At 41.9% G+C, this 14,403-nt stretch overlaps 1 protein-coding gene across 2 annotated transcripts in view; it reads left to right on the top strand.

Moving 5' to 3' along the window:
* Positions 1-2,014: 2,014 nt before the first annotated feature.
* The window catches only part of RNF217 (ring finger protein 217), a 128,427-nt gene continuing 116,038 nt past the window's right edge, over positions 2,015-14,403 (top strand). For both annotated transcript variants that reach the window (XM_074333531.2, XM_019729507.3), the window contains exon 1: positions 2,015-3,005. In XM_074333531.2, coding sequence (XP_074189632.2) covers positions 2,157-3,005 — 849 coding nt within the window. In that variant the 5' untranslated portion in view covers positions 2,015-2,156. The remainder of the gene's footprint in view (positions 3,006-14,403) is intronic.

Below are 14,403 nucleotides of genomic sequence, written 5' to 3'. Positions count from 1 at the left end.
AGCAGCGATTTCTAGTTGGTTCAGTGTCAAGGACAGCCCCTGCCAGTGAACTGAAACCTGAGTGATAAGGAACAAAAAGGTGGGTATTGCAAGAACAAATTCTTGGAACATCTATGACAAATGTGTGTGTGTGGGGGAAGGAATCCCAAAACTATAGGAGGACCTTGAAGGGTTTCATTGCTACGGACTGTATGGAGATATACTCGTATTTTTTTGTGTCCGTTATTGTTACTCTAGTCTTATTCTCAGCTGGTTGTCACTTGGAAAAATGACAGATTATTTTTATATCACTTTTGAAAGAATAGAAAAGTAGTTATCAGGTGGTATACACAAAAGGCACATACATGTGGGCTTCTTGTTCCTGACTTTACGACAATAAACACTGAAGGTATTATTTGGAGAAAAGAACAGTTAATTGGAAATCAATTACCTAAGATGAAAAAAATCCCTAAATAGCACTTAATCTTCCAAAAAAAGAATTGTTCATTCTTGGGTCAGACTGCTAAATGAGGTGGCAGTTAGACTGATAGATTGGATTTATCCCTTTGGGGTACAAGTGAGTGTTAGATACACATGATAGAAACTTTCTTTTGTGTTACACTGCTTTCTTAGTATTGCATAGCTAGTCACCTTTCCAGCATTTGTATCTGATTTGGAAAATATTTTAGAACAACCCAGCAACAGCTTCAAGATAAGATAAATTGTACACACTTCACAGCTCCTTCCTATTACATGAATGTGTAAATTGAATTCTCTCACAAGATGAAAAAGCAAGGGTTGGCTTCCCAAAAATGTTTTCGTTGGCTTTAGGGAACTAAAACACACCAGTCTGGGTGACTAATACTTCCTGTAAAATAAAGATAGATCAACACATAATTAAGTTCTGGCTGAAATATAATTGTTGTCCTGGAAACAGTTTTGGGGATAAATATGGTTATGCTAATAAAACATTCACATTTCCCACCAGTGATCCAATTTATTAATTAGGCCAGGCCATCTTGCTACCTTGTGCTATCCAATTTGAAATATTTAAAGGGTTAAAAATAGTTCTTAAAATAACAGTGAGGAAGAGGAAAGGGGGGTAATCTTAAATTAGTTAACAGCTCTTATAAGGATTCCAGTTGGAGGAGTAGGTTAAAATCGCTTTTTGTCTTATTAGTGGGTTTCAAAGATCCATTTTACCCCATTAGGCGGAAAACCGAGTTGTATACCGTATATCGCATGCAGTGTGAACTAAGAATTCCTAGCGTGATTTCTCTGAATTCTCTCTTTGGAGGACTTAAAAAGGGATGGGCCCAGGAGAAACAAGAGCAACCAAGTCCTCAAAAGCCAGTGTTTTCTGGTTCCAGCTCTGAGTATACAGCAGTTTTGTAGGAAGTTCTGCATAATGCGTAGCCCGAAGGACAGCCTGCCTGCTCCGAAGGGTTTTGTTGAGGCCGAGTGTGAACTCTGGGCGCGAGAGCGCATCACGACTTAGATCACAGCCACTCGGGGTGTGCGTGTGATTGAGCGCGCGGGTGCCTGCGCGCGTGTTTACGTGTGGGGAGGTGTGCGCCAAAAGGGTGGGGTGAGGGGCAGCGAGGACGGCGCTAGGTGAAGCAGGAGCAGAGGGAGGTCGCCAGCTCGAGGCTCTCCCCCAGGGGCCCCGGCAGCTCGCTCGCGCTCCGGCTGCACCTCCCGGTGCACGCCGCGGCGGCGCCACAGGCCCCTAGACCCCCTTGGACCACCGCCCTCCGGCCGCCCGTCCCGCGCGGCCCGCAGCGGGGACCAGCGATGGCGCGGGACTGACGGCCCCCTCCCTCCGGACCCCTCTGCCCCTCCCGGGGCTCGCGGGGGCCTCGGCGCCGCCCCGATCTGCATGTGGGGCGGGCGCACTCACGCCGGGAGCGAGCGGCCCTTGGCGCCCCAGAGGCGGTGCCCGGCCGCGCCGAAGGACGAGGAGGAGGAGCAGCGGGCTGGGCCCGGCTCCCCGCGCGCCGCGGCCCGGGAGCACGGGCTCCCCGGAGGGAGCTCGGGGCGTCCCAGCCCCGGAGGAGGGACCCGGAAGCAGAAGCGGAGCCGCGAGTCGAGCCGAGCCGCTGCCCCCGCTGCCCGCCGGCGCCGGGTGGGGGTCCCGGCGGCTGGATGGGCAGCGGCGGCGTGGGCCGCGGGCGGCGATGGGCGAGGAGCAGAGCACGGTGAGCGGCGGCAGGCCCCAGGAGGCGGGAGACCCCGCTGGAGGCGCCACAGGCCACCCCGAGCCCCCGAGGCCGCGGGGTGACAGCGCTGGGGCGCCGGGGCCGTGCGCCGCCTCCGCGGAGCCCAGCGCTAGTGGCTGCGGAAGCGACTCGGGCTGCGCGGACCCGAGCGCCCGGGAGCCCACGCAGAGCCGGGAAGCCCCGGGCTGGACGAAGAGCGAAGCAGCCGGGCAGCCCGCGGGATTGGCACTCACCGGACCCCTTAACCCCCAGACTTTGCAACAGCAGCTGGAAGAAGAGGAGAAAGCTGGGGACCAAAACGAGGGAAGGGGTGAACAGCAGGAGGCGCCCCTTGGAGAGGAGCCAGAATCCAGGACCCGCGTCGGGACCCGGGACGAACTGGTCCTAGACGTGCTGGGTCAGCGGCGCCCGCCCCCCGCCAAAAGACAAGTCTTCTGCTCCGTGTACTGCGTGGAGAACGACCTGCCCCTGGACCCCACTGCTGAGCACCGCTCTCCGCCCGCCTCGCCACCTCTCGCTCCGCCGGTGACGGATCCTCCCAGCCCCCGGCTGCCCCTCCCAACGGACCCCCTGTCCCCCGATGGCGGCAGCATTGAGCTGGAGTTCTACCTGGCGCCCGAGCCGTTCTCCGTGCCCGGCCTGTTGGGAGCTCCACCCTACTCTGGCCTGGGTGGGGTAGGGGATCCGTACGCGCCCCTCATGGTGCTGATGTGCCGGGTGTGCCTGGAAGACAAGCCCATCAAGCCCTTGCCCTGCTGCAAGAAAGCCGTGTGCGAGGAGTGCCTCAAAGTCTACCTGAGCTCCCAGGTAACTTCACCCCCTCTGTCCCCTCCTCTGTGCCCCATTCAGCATTCCAAATCACTGGCCAGAAAGCCCAGCTCTCCAGCTTCCTACTCACAGGAAGAGGTGCTGAGACACCCTTACTGAAGACCTCTATCAATTTCTCACATCTCAGCTGTTGTCCTAATGTCATTACTTAAGTGTGTTTTGTCCTCACTGGTTAACTTGACTGAAATTTAACTCTGCTCTGAGCTTCAGGATTTGGTTGGCAACCGCGGAAGGAACAGGGTACATGGTGAATTACCCTCTGCTTATTTCTTTTACTAGATTGAAAACAAGAGCTTGCTCAAACAGGAGGGCAGTGAGAGTGCTTCAGAGGCCTGGTATCCCAGAAACTAACAAATAGTGGGCATCAAATAAATATGTATCGAGTTGGTGATGCGAAAGATTGGAATGATACCTGATTTTTAAATTTTGCTCCATTTATATATTCCAGAAGAGTGTAATTTATTTGTTCCTTGGCCCTTGCCCACTTTTCAGTTTTCTTTTTCCACAGTAAAGTTGAAGTACTTTTCCTCACTCAAGTTTTATGCCAGCACAGTCAAAAAAAAAAAAAAAAAAAGGTTTAACAAAACAAGGGCTGGTGAAACTTTCTTCCTTAGCTCCTTGTTTAAAAGCTTGTGTTTTGTCTTGGAAAGCTTAGGAGTACATACAACAGAGCAGCTTTCCTTCACTGATGCGGTGAATGTGTTCTTTCAGCAGTTTTCAATCTGTTAGGGTTCTGCCAGTGTTTTGCACAATCTGGAATGCCCGTTGATCCCATGTCTGATTGTCCTAGTCCTTTCCATTTTTCAAAACCCTGGCTGTTCAGGTGCCAACTTTTCTGTGAAGCCTTAACACACTCTCCAGGGCACTGCTTATACTTTCAAAATACTTCTGCCTGTTTTGCATGCACTGAAGTTGTTCTTATGTGTCTGTCTATCTTGCTAGAATGTAGGGCAATATCTTATACTCCCTGTATGTGGTAGTTTCATGTTGAGTCTCTTTCCTGTAATAGTGCTTAATAACATTGGCTGAAATGGACTGACCAGTATTCCACACAGTGAGGCTCCTTTGTGTTTTGTGGTTAAACCACGCTTGTCTAGACTGAAAGAGTGTACCGTGCCCAATTGAAAATGCAAAAGGCAATTTAGACAGAATGGGATGTTACACAAACAGTATCGTGGCCAAGACAGTTGAGATTATCCAAATGTCTGTAAGAAACTATGATGTTTCTTTCATGCTTGATCCACAAACATGCTTAAAACAGGAGGAATGTCTGCTGCTCATTGTGGTAGTTTCTATGACATCACCATCAAACAGATATTGATGCCCCATATGCGAAGTCATGTGGGATTCAGACATTCTCAAGATATGGGCCCTGCTCCAAGGAAGTCACTGTGAGAGCAGATGTGTGTACAACAATACAAGGTAACATAGAATAAGATATAAACAGAGTATCAATACCAGGTAGCACTGAATGTTAAAAGCTGGATACAAATACAGAGGGTTTACAAGTTCAAGGGAGATAGGCATTATGGGATCCCGTACTTGGCATTGCAGTTTGATTTCCTTAAGGTAGGCCCTTTCCCCAAAGCAGATACATATTTTTTGGTTTACTTCTGTGAGTTACTTTTAGCAAGTCAGTACCTTGATCTATAGTGGAAAAGAGAAGAAATGGGGAGTGGGAGGATGGCAAGGTGAGTGAATTATCACTGCAAAACAAAACCACTCATTTCTCTGAAGCAATGTAGTACCTGAAGGTTGTCTGCAATATTTATGATTATATGTATGTTTCCAATTTTCTTCCACAGTATTGGACAGAACTTCCGATAAAGAAAAATATACTTTATTCAAAATAATAAACAACAGCAAAAAGATGAGTCACGCAGGCTAAGCGTGCTTCCACCTCAGGGTTTTGCACGTGTTCCTTGTGCCTGGAATATCCCCGATGCCATTGCATTCTCTTTGCTTGCTTGCTCCCCCTTTTCTCTTCAGGTCTGTATGCAGGTATCACCCGTATGGACTTCACTAATCACCCGTTTTAACGTTGAGCCTTACCCCACACTCCCAATCTCCTTTCCTCCTTTTTATTTTCTCCACAGCACCATCATACTCTCTCTTATTCTTCAGTAATTAATTTCCACGAAGACAGGCTTTTTCACATGATTTGTTCCTACTGTATCTTTAGCCCCTAGAATGTCTGACATAAACAGACATTCAACTAATAGTTATTGAGTTTATGAAAAGCTGAGTGACAAAGAAAGGATGAGATTACCCCCAAAAACCACAGCTGGGAAGTGGTATTCTGCTTGGGCACTAAGTTCTACTCTGACCTTCATGTTTAAGACACAAGACAAAGCAGACAAAACTAACAGCTTTGCTAAGTTTGTTATTACACTTAGAAGTAAAGAGTTTTTAGATAAACTTCTAGCTTATACAAAAATGGCATTCTTTCAATTGGATAAAAATAGGGATTTGTGGTTGTAATATTTCTGATCTGTGTTAATTCTAAGTTCCCCTCTGCTCAAAGGGTCTGTGTTACTATGTCACTTATCCTCTCTGTGCCTTAATTTCCTCATCCATGAAATGGAATTGCAGACCGTGATCTGTAATGACACACCAGTTGTGAAGCAAAACAAAGTCAAACCACAGAGTTGTTTTGTTGCCTTACTGAACCAGATCAAAAAGGTATAGTGAGTGCTTTCTTTCTCATTTTATAAGTTTCTTGGGTTCGACAGAAGCAAATCTATCAAGTCTAAACTTGCAAGACTCTTTTAAGACCTTTTAAAAGAAAATGATATATGAAACAAAAAGTTATTGGTGACCATTTTCACCAGTTTTTTGAATCTGTGCCAAATAGTGCATTATTTAACATCACTTAAGAAAATAAAGCAGAGTCCCTATTAAGCATTTTATACAAACACTAAAAATCCGTGCTAAATGTGAGTTGTACTATTGCCTGGTTAAATTAACTCTGTCCTATAAGGAGATGCTGAGTTCTTTAAAAGAAGGTATGAATGTGGATGTGGAAGGTAGGAACATGGATTTTTAGGTGATAAGTCTTATTTCCATTAGTGCCATGGACTGAATATGTGGTAAAGGTTGATGGGTAGGTGTCGTCATTATTTCAGTACTGACGTAGCAGATTAGGCAGTGTCTTAAATGCCTCCATACTGTCGTTTAAAAATAATAGCTTAATTTTTCAAAACATAGTTCTTTTCCAGTTATTACTGTGAATGGGGCTGTGGGGAACCCTTCTTAGTGGAGTGACATTACCGTGTAATAGGTACCATCCAGTTACCAGTCGTCAGGGTGAAGGTGTGAACTGATAAATTACCATCTTTGGCACTACATAAACGTTGACTGTGTACCATGAAAGAGACGATGGGAGTTGTGGGTTTATATTGCCTGGGTGCGTAAATCTTTGGTCCATAAAATTTAGAAGTGCATTTGCCAGTGTCCTATGTGTGTACGTGTGACTGGGGCTAACACAGAGTCCCAGGGATACCTGCAGTCTCCTACAAGTCACTAAGCCATTAAAAATGTTGCCCTTCTCAGCTGGTTTGGCCTTTCCCACACTGTCCTAGGAGGAAAGGTCGTTGTCTTCTTTGTTTCGTAGAATGGTGGTGTGCTCCTTTCAGAAGTCCTCCACAAATATCTTTCTTGTATGATTTTGGTTTTAGACCATAAAATCTGTTATAATATGAAGTATTAATATTCAGTACGTTAGATAAAGACAGGAGAGAATTGGGCACACTAAGAGCTTTCTAAAGGTAACAGCTGTTGTGGCTTTCATCACTCAGCTTCAAAGTGGTCGCGATTGGCAGATGCCTGAGTTAGAATGTATACACCTGTCAAATGAGTATTAATAGAAACACACAGCACGTTTCTCCTACAGATTGTGAACAAAGCAGCTGCTCGATGGTAATGTCCTAAAGTGACTGTCTACTATAATCACCCTAGAATCAGTGACCTAGGGGTGAAAGCTTATGTAGCCTATCATTAAACTCTGAGTCATCCAGGCTTTTACGGGTAAAAGTGTAACCTACTTTTTTCCCTTAAACCTTACAGCAACCTGCATATTTTTAGAAACTATTGTGTTCAGTAGTTTGAACGCAGCTGTCTTCACACAGGTGAATTCACAGGTCCTGTCATTCCAGGTGTGATTTTGATAGTCCTGAAAAATGTGAAGAATAATATGAGACTGAAATCTGTTAAATCACCCTACAAATTTGAAAAGTGAAAATTAAGGCATATGTAACCTTAATTATTTTGTGTACAGAATGTGTGTGTGTGTGTGTGTGTGTGTGTGTATGTGTTTGTGTATTTGGGGGGTGTGGTAACACTTGCTTTCACTCCTTACTGACTCACCCTCATTTTCCTCTTCTGTCTCCAATAATATCTCTTTAATAATTCTTTATTTCTCTTTAATAATTTATTTCTGTTTTCTTTTACTGTTCAAAATCTGATTTGCACTGGCATTTGATTCCTGTAGAGGAAACCCCTGTTGAGGGCTGAGCCAGCAGGACGGGCCGGGATGCCTGGGTGTCTCCCATCTCTTCCAGCTGTCTGGAGATGAGGCGACATAGAGAAACCCTGCGTGTGCTCCACTTCCTAAGAGAGCTCAAATAACGTGACTAGTACGACTTACCTAAGGCAGCAACTCAAACCTTGAGAGTGGTGATTATTTTATTTTATTTTTCTCCTAAAGTTGAGCTCAGCTTTTATACTTGAAGGCTCTTCCTTACTCCTCATGAGCGTCAGAAAAAGAACATTAGAACTTGAACTCCCAGATTTTTATTAAGAGTTTTTGATGGGCAATGTGGACATACCTGAGTGATAATTTCTTATAATAAACTTATTCATTTATTAGTGTACCATTTATGCACGTAACAAACATTTATAACCATGTTGGCAGTATTTCTTCCCAGCTTTAGCTGGTGGCATAAGTAAGCTTTCCTTTTTAAGTGCCCAGAGAGCTGTAGGTCTCTTTTTCTCTTCTTCTTCCTTTCTGGGAATATTTTACTAAACTCGTTCTGGAACACCAGCCAACATTTTAGTAAGCACATTACAGTTCCTCCTGTTATGTTTAATCTAAAGTAATAAAGCCATACATTACTTCTTTCTTAATACACATATTTCTTAGAGCACTTTCTAATTGTTATAAAGAGAATATTAGTAAATATCTTGTTCCTTTAAAAATATTTGTTACCCTTACTTAAAAGAAAATATAATTTTTACTAAATTTGTTTTTGTATCATTCATGACAATATGGCAAATGTTTAAAATTATAATACTTTTTAAAAAATTGTTTATTTTGTTCAAAATCACTTTGACAGAAGGGTTTCATATGATAAACTAAATGGACCTTCCCAAATCAAGTTCTGTCTTAAAATAAAAATTCAGTGTCTATAGGAAAATAATTCCTAGAGTATAGCATTCTCTTTTAACTTTACCAGTACTATTTGCCCCATCAATTTTGTGGTAATTAACACTTGAGTTTTTACGTTTCCACAAATAATAAGAACAACCCTTTGTTGAACATCTATACTCTAAGCATTTTTATACATATTTTATTATTTAATTTTAATTCACTTACATATTAAATATTTATTACATACCAGGCACTGTTTTGAATATTGGGGATACAGAGCCCCTGGTTTAGGGAGTTTATATATTAGGCTGGGGGGCAAGGGAGACTGACCATAAAATAAGTAAATTATATAGAAAGGGCTATAGAGAAAGAGAAACAAAGGAAGGGTGATAATAAATATTGGTGAGGGAGTTTTCTTTTATATGTTTATAGTTTTGGGGGGAGTTGTCAGGGATGCTTTATTTTACAAAGGGACTTTTGAGCATAGCTGTCCATGACGGCAGTGAGGGAGCAAACCACCAGGGTAGCTAAGGGAATAGCAAGTATAGAGTTCCGGAGACAGGAGCATGCTTGGGGGTGTTCCAGGAATGGCAAAGAGATCCATGTACCTGAAGCATAGGGAATGAGGTGGGGAGCGATAAGAAGAAAACAGCAGGAGTGGGGAAGGCTGGACCGATAGGATTCTAAGGCCATAGAGAATCTGCATGTCCTGTGAGTGAGATGGGAAGCTAAGGTATAAAAAGCTTTTAAGCTAACCAGATATGATTTAACCTTTAAAAATTTACTCTGGCCCTTTGTGGAGAATATACTATTAAAGGAGTCAAGAATGTCAGCAAAGACATCCGTTAGAAAACAATGGCGGTCGTCCAAAGGACTGATGATACTGTTCAGGCGAGGGTCATAAAGGTGAATATGGTTTGAGAGAGCTGAAGAATTTGCTGATGACTGGATGTGGGATGAGAGAAAAAGAGTCATTGATGATTCAACTTTTGAGCCCAAGCAATGAGAAGAATGGGGTTGTCATTTAATAAGACGAGGAATACTGTGGGAGAGCTAGATTTAGAGGGAGAATCGGGAGTTCGTGCTAAGTTTCAAAAGCTGCTTAGACATTCATGAAGGGATGTTGAGTAGGCATTTGGCGTCTGGCATTAAGAAGGGAGAGCTGAACAGAAGATGGAAATCTGAATATTTTAGGCATGTAGGTGATATTAAAAGCCATGAGACTAGATGAGGTCACCTGGGGAGTGATAGTAGCTAGAGAAGGACATTGAGGATTGAGTTTGGGCATACCAGTGTTTGCAAACATGGAGCCTGGAACATGGGAAAGAACCAACAAGGAGTCTGAAAGGGCGTGGGCCAGTTAGGCCAGAAGATAATTCAGGTAGAATGGTTAACCAGAAGCCAAACAAAGGCGGTGTTTTAAAAAAGAAGTGATCATCTTTATATAATACTTCTGATAGTTTCAACAGGATAAGGATTGAAATTTACCACTGGATTTCCCAACAAGGAGAGTATTTGCAGCCATCATCAGTTCTGTTTTCATTGGCACTAGTGGGGTTGGCTTTCTGATTCCAGAAAACAGAAACAGCTCTATATCTGTACTGTAGGTAGTAGAATGTAATATGAGGAAACTCAGTTATAGAGACTGGATAACTTGCCCTATGTCACGTAGCTAGGAAATGACAAAGGTGGAATTTCAATTCAGGTCCATTTGAATCTAAAACCCATGACCTTTTAACAGACTATATATTTGTTATTATATTTATAAGTTAAATATATGTATTTTATTTTTCCTTTAAGTTTATATCTGTGTTATACAAAATCACAAATCTTCCAGTCCAAGAAGAAGACACTTACCTGTTTTGAGGAAGTGGAATACTCGCACCCAAATTTAGATTCAGAGAAAGATTTCTACCAAACTCAACCTCATCTTCATGTAAAGAAATCAAGAGGAACTGAATGTAGAAAAGTTAGGATTTGACTTGCTGTTAAGTTTTAATGGCAGTATACTCTCCTATTTTCTTCCTAAGTCTATGGCCCTGCCTTTTGTTTCCATTTGAGCGTTCTTAGTTTACCACCTCTTAATGTTGGTGTCTGTGTGGTCCTATCGTAAACCCTCTCTCTTCTCACGGGATGGGACCATCTCATCCCCTCCCATGGTGTCAGCTTGACTTCCAGATCTTTATCTCTAGCCCAGGTAACTCTTCTCACCTTCAGTACCCCTTAGCTCTCTCCTGGACATTTCCACTTGCATGTCTCACCCAAAGATACTGTAAACTTCTCAAAAGAAAATCTCCCTTTTCTCCTTTTCTTGCCCACACTCCTAGAGCTTTGCTCTTCCTTTGGGGTTCCCTGTTGCCATCAACTATAACTAGGTCAGAAACTTGGCAGTCATCATTGCGTTCTTCCTCTTTCTCACCTCCCACATTGTATTAATCACCAAGTCCTTTCAATTCTAAAAATATTTCTATCTTCTTCTCTACTTTTCTCTATCTCTACTGGCATTTCCCTTGACAGGCCTCTACCATTTCTTTCCTGGATTTCAACCACAGCTTCCTACTTGCACTAATCTATTCTCTACACGATAGCTAGAGAGTTCTTGATAAGATGCAAGACTGGTCTTGGCACACTTCTTTGCCTTTCAATGTCTGCCTCTTGCTTTTAGAATAGAATCTAAACATGGTTTACATGCGCTTGATCCGACTCCTGTTTACAACTCTTAACTTTGTTTCTCATCAAGTACCCCCTAAGCCTATAACCGTGTTAAACTTTTTTTTTGTTCCTTGAGCACTCTGTGACTCTCTTAATCATGAGCCTTTGATTTAGTGACCTGAGGTTCTGTCTTAGGGGGATCCAATTTTATTCTGTACTCTGCAGCTCTGGTTTGTCTCTTTCACACTTACACATTCTTCTAGTCTCAGCTTAGACATTTCTTCCTTTGAGAATTCTTCTTGACTTCCTGTGTCTGCATGAAGCATCCTTCCTATATTCTTTGACAACCCTTTGTATTTACTGTAAGATTCTTCTTATTTCACTGTATTTAAATTGCTTGTTTTCTGCTCTATGCTCCCAGTTTTTGCTGATTAATTTCTTAGCTCTTGACATGGTGTAGGCATCAAATGAGTATTTGTGTAGTAAACATATTTATTTAGACGACAAGCTGACTGAAGGCTGGTGTTGTCAATATATAAATTATTGAAATAGCCAAAACGATGTATAAATGAAAATTGCAACATTTCATTACCTTACTTAAAACCTGTAAGACCCTCCCATCGCTCTACTTAAAGATCCCAGTTCATAACACACTACTGATGAGGTTTGGCCTTGGCTCTCCTCTTTGGTCCTGGCTGTTTGTACTTTTAGAGTCCTTTTTACTCTGCTACCATTGTATTTTATCCCCTTTGATAATTATATGTTTGAGTGATGATTTGATGTTTGATTCATTATCTGCCCCCCAACTATTCTTTGAGCTGCTTTTATAACTAGCACTTAGCACAGAGCCCGTAATAGAGTAGGTTGCTCAATAAGTATTCCTTAAGAGACAGAGTAAATGACTGAAAGTAAATTATAATATGTTTAGGTTAGTAGAGAAAGTAAGGTAGATATTTGAACCTGAATTTTTGATATCTTATTCCAGTGTATTTAAATTTTTAAAGCAATGGAATGCAATAGCCTGAGTCTTTATCCTGGCATCCCATCCATCACTGAGGTGCTTCTTTAATTATAAAACTTACTCTGGTTACTATGTCTCCTGCTTAACAAGTTCCTCCAGAACCTAGGGGTTTCAGACAACCATTTTATTTTGATCATGACTTGTGGGTCAGGAATTTGGGAAGGGCTCAGTTGGTCAATTCACACTTGGGGTTTCTCGTGGGACTGTAGTCAGATGTCAGCTCGCTCACTTGGCTGACAGGTGATGCTCGCTGTTGTCAGGATGGTCAGCTGCAGCTGTCTGCAGAAGGGCCTGCACGTGTCCTTGCCAGCATGGTAGTCTCAGGGCAGTAGACTTCTTACGTGAAGGCTGGCTTCCTCCAGGCCCAGAGTCTCAACAGACCCACGTGGAAGCTGCATAATCTTTCTGCCCTAACTTTGGAAGTCCTTCAGCATGATTTGGGTAAAGCAGTCATCAGCCTGCCTGGATTCAAGGGGAAGGGACTTAGACATCAACTTTGTGTGTGTGTGTGTGTGTGTGTGTGTGTGTGTGTGTGTGAGAGAGAGAGAGAGAGAGAGAGAGAGAGAGAGAGAGAGAGAGAGTCAAAGAATTGGGGGGGCATATTTTTAAACCACCATTACTTCAGATAAAAATCAGGAATGGTGTGAATTTAGGTAACAAGCTTTTGAGCCTCAATTTTAATTTTTTTAAAAATATTTCATGCCTTGTCAATCATTTAATTAAATATCTTTAACTCATTTTGATTAATGTACTTTGGTGTTGTATTTTGTGTGTGTGTGTGTGGTTTATCCTTGAAAATTTAATAATAAAGCTTCACTTTTAAGCAAAGCCTATATAAAACTCATTCTCTTTTAAAATGAAATATTTTAGATCATTTCATTGTAACTGAAATATCTGAAAAGCAGGATCAGCGTCTACTTATTCTGATTATTAACACTACTTAAAATCATTCTATATAATTTCCTTTCCATTATGTCAAAATTTTAGCTTCAGTAGTGGTTAAAATATTATTTGTAAAAGTTGAGTATCTTTCTGAATAAAAAGAGTAGATGCAACGTATTTTTGTAGCCCAGACATGTTGTATACAGAAATAATATATCTAGTTAATCTTTGTTTAGTTGACCCACCCTTGGAGTTTTACTGTTTATGTTATTCTAGCTTGATTGATTGGGTGATTTTATCATTTGATTAGTCTCTGGAATAGGTGATCATTTAGATGTCCAGATGCATAACCATTTAAATTTCCTGGTTGAGGATCTGTGCACCCTGAAACAGAGGGGTTATATTGCTTTTATGATGTGCTCCTCCCCCTTCCCTGGCTCAGGTAACTAAACTCTGGGCTTATTTATTCTTGTGAATGACTAATCCGTTTTTAAATCTTCCTAAGCTATTTGCCTCAATAATATTCACTACTGTAAGATTCAGCGGCTAATTATAGGGTACCTAGCAAATTACTTCCCTTTTTGCGGTGTTGATTCTTGCCTTATTTCCGCACGTGATTATTGGCCATGCTCAGTGTTCCTGAAGCGCATTAGCTCTGCGTTGTATGTGACAAGTTGAATCACTGCAACCATTTTCCTCTGGTTGCTTAACAATTTAAAATAGCAGGTAAAATAAAACAGTTACTCGTCATATTTCACTACACTTTTGCTTCTTTTGGTAATGCCATTTTTCCTAATGTTTACAGTTTAGTTGGCTATTAGTATATGTCTAAATAGAGCTGTTGGGTACAATCAGAAATGACATTGATGTGGCTTGATCTTAGTGCACATTTTTTATATGATCTCAGTGGGGAAAATAAATTTCTTCCACTAGTTCTGTAGAGAGTAGGGGGTTTTTATTCTCCTGCCAGAGTGGCTCTTGGTGGGAAATGATAGGTGCAATCCCAAGAGTTCTCATGTAATCCTACTTTTAACTAATCTTACCATTAACTTCATGTTTGTTTTTTTTTTCTTATGTTACCATTTTTCTTCCTTGACATTGTGAAAGAAAAATTTTGAAAACAATAGGTTACTAAAAATAAAGAAATATTCTCTATATCTAATACGTTGATGACTTATATTAAAATTGTGGTGTGTGTATCAAGTTATTTATTTGTGTACCACAAAAGGATTATTTGCTGGTCTTGATTTGTGAAAATCTAAGTATAGTCATTTCCATGTAAATTTATGGGTTTCAGATGTAGCTTGAATCAACCAAAAATCAATGTATCCTGGGTTTACCTTTTCTTGTTGTTAGTTTTTAATATGTTACTTTGAGTCACTGAGGCTTCACCCTTAAGAGAAGGAAGAGCTTAGAAGGAATGCTTGGAAAGAAATATTTGAAATGATAGTAAT

The sequence above is a fragment of the Rhinolophus sinicus genome, chromosome 2 (genome assembly GCF_057876585.1).
Source record: "Rhinolophus sinicus isolate RSI-liver-muscle chromosome 2, RSI-T2T, whole genome shotgun sequence".
Lineage (NCBI taxonomy): Eukaryota > Metazoa > Chordata > Mammalia > Chiroptera > Rhinolophidae > Rhinolophus > Rhinolophus sinicus.
Note: the sequence above shows the minus strand (reverse complement) of the source record. Positions and strands in the feature narration are given on the sequence as shown.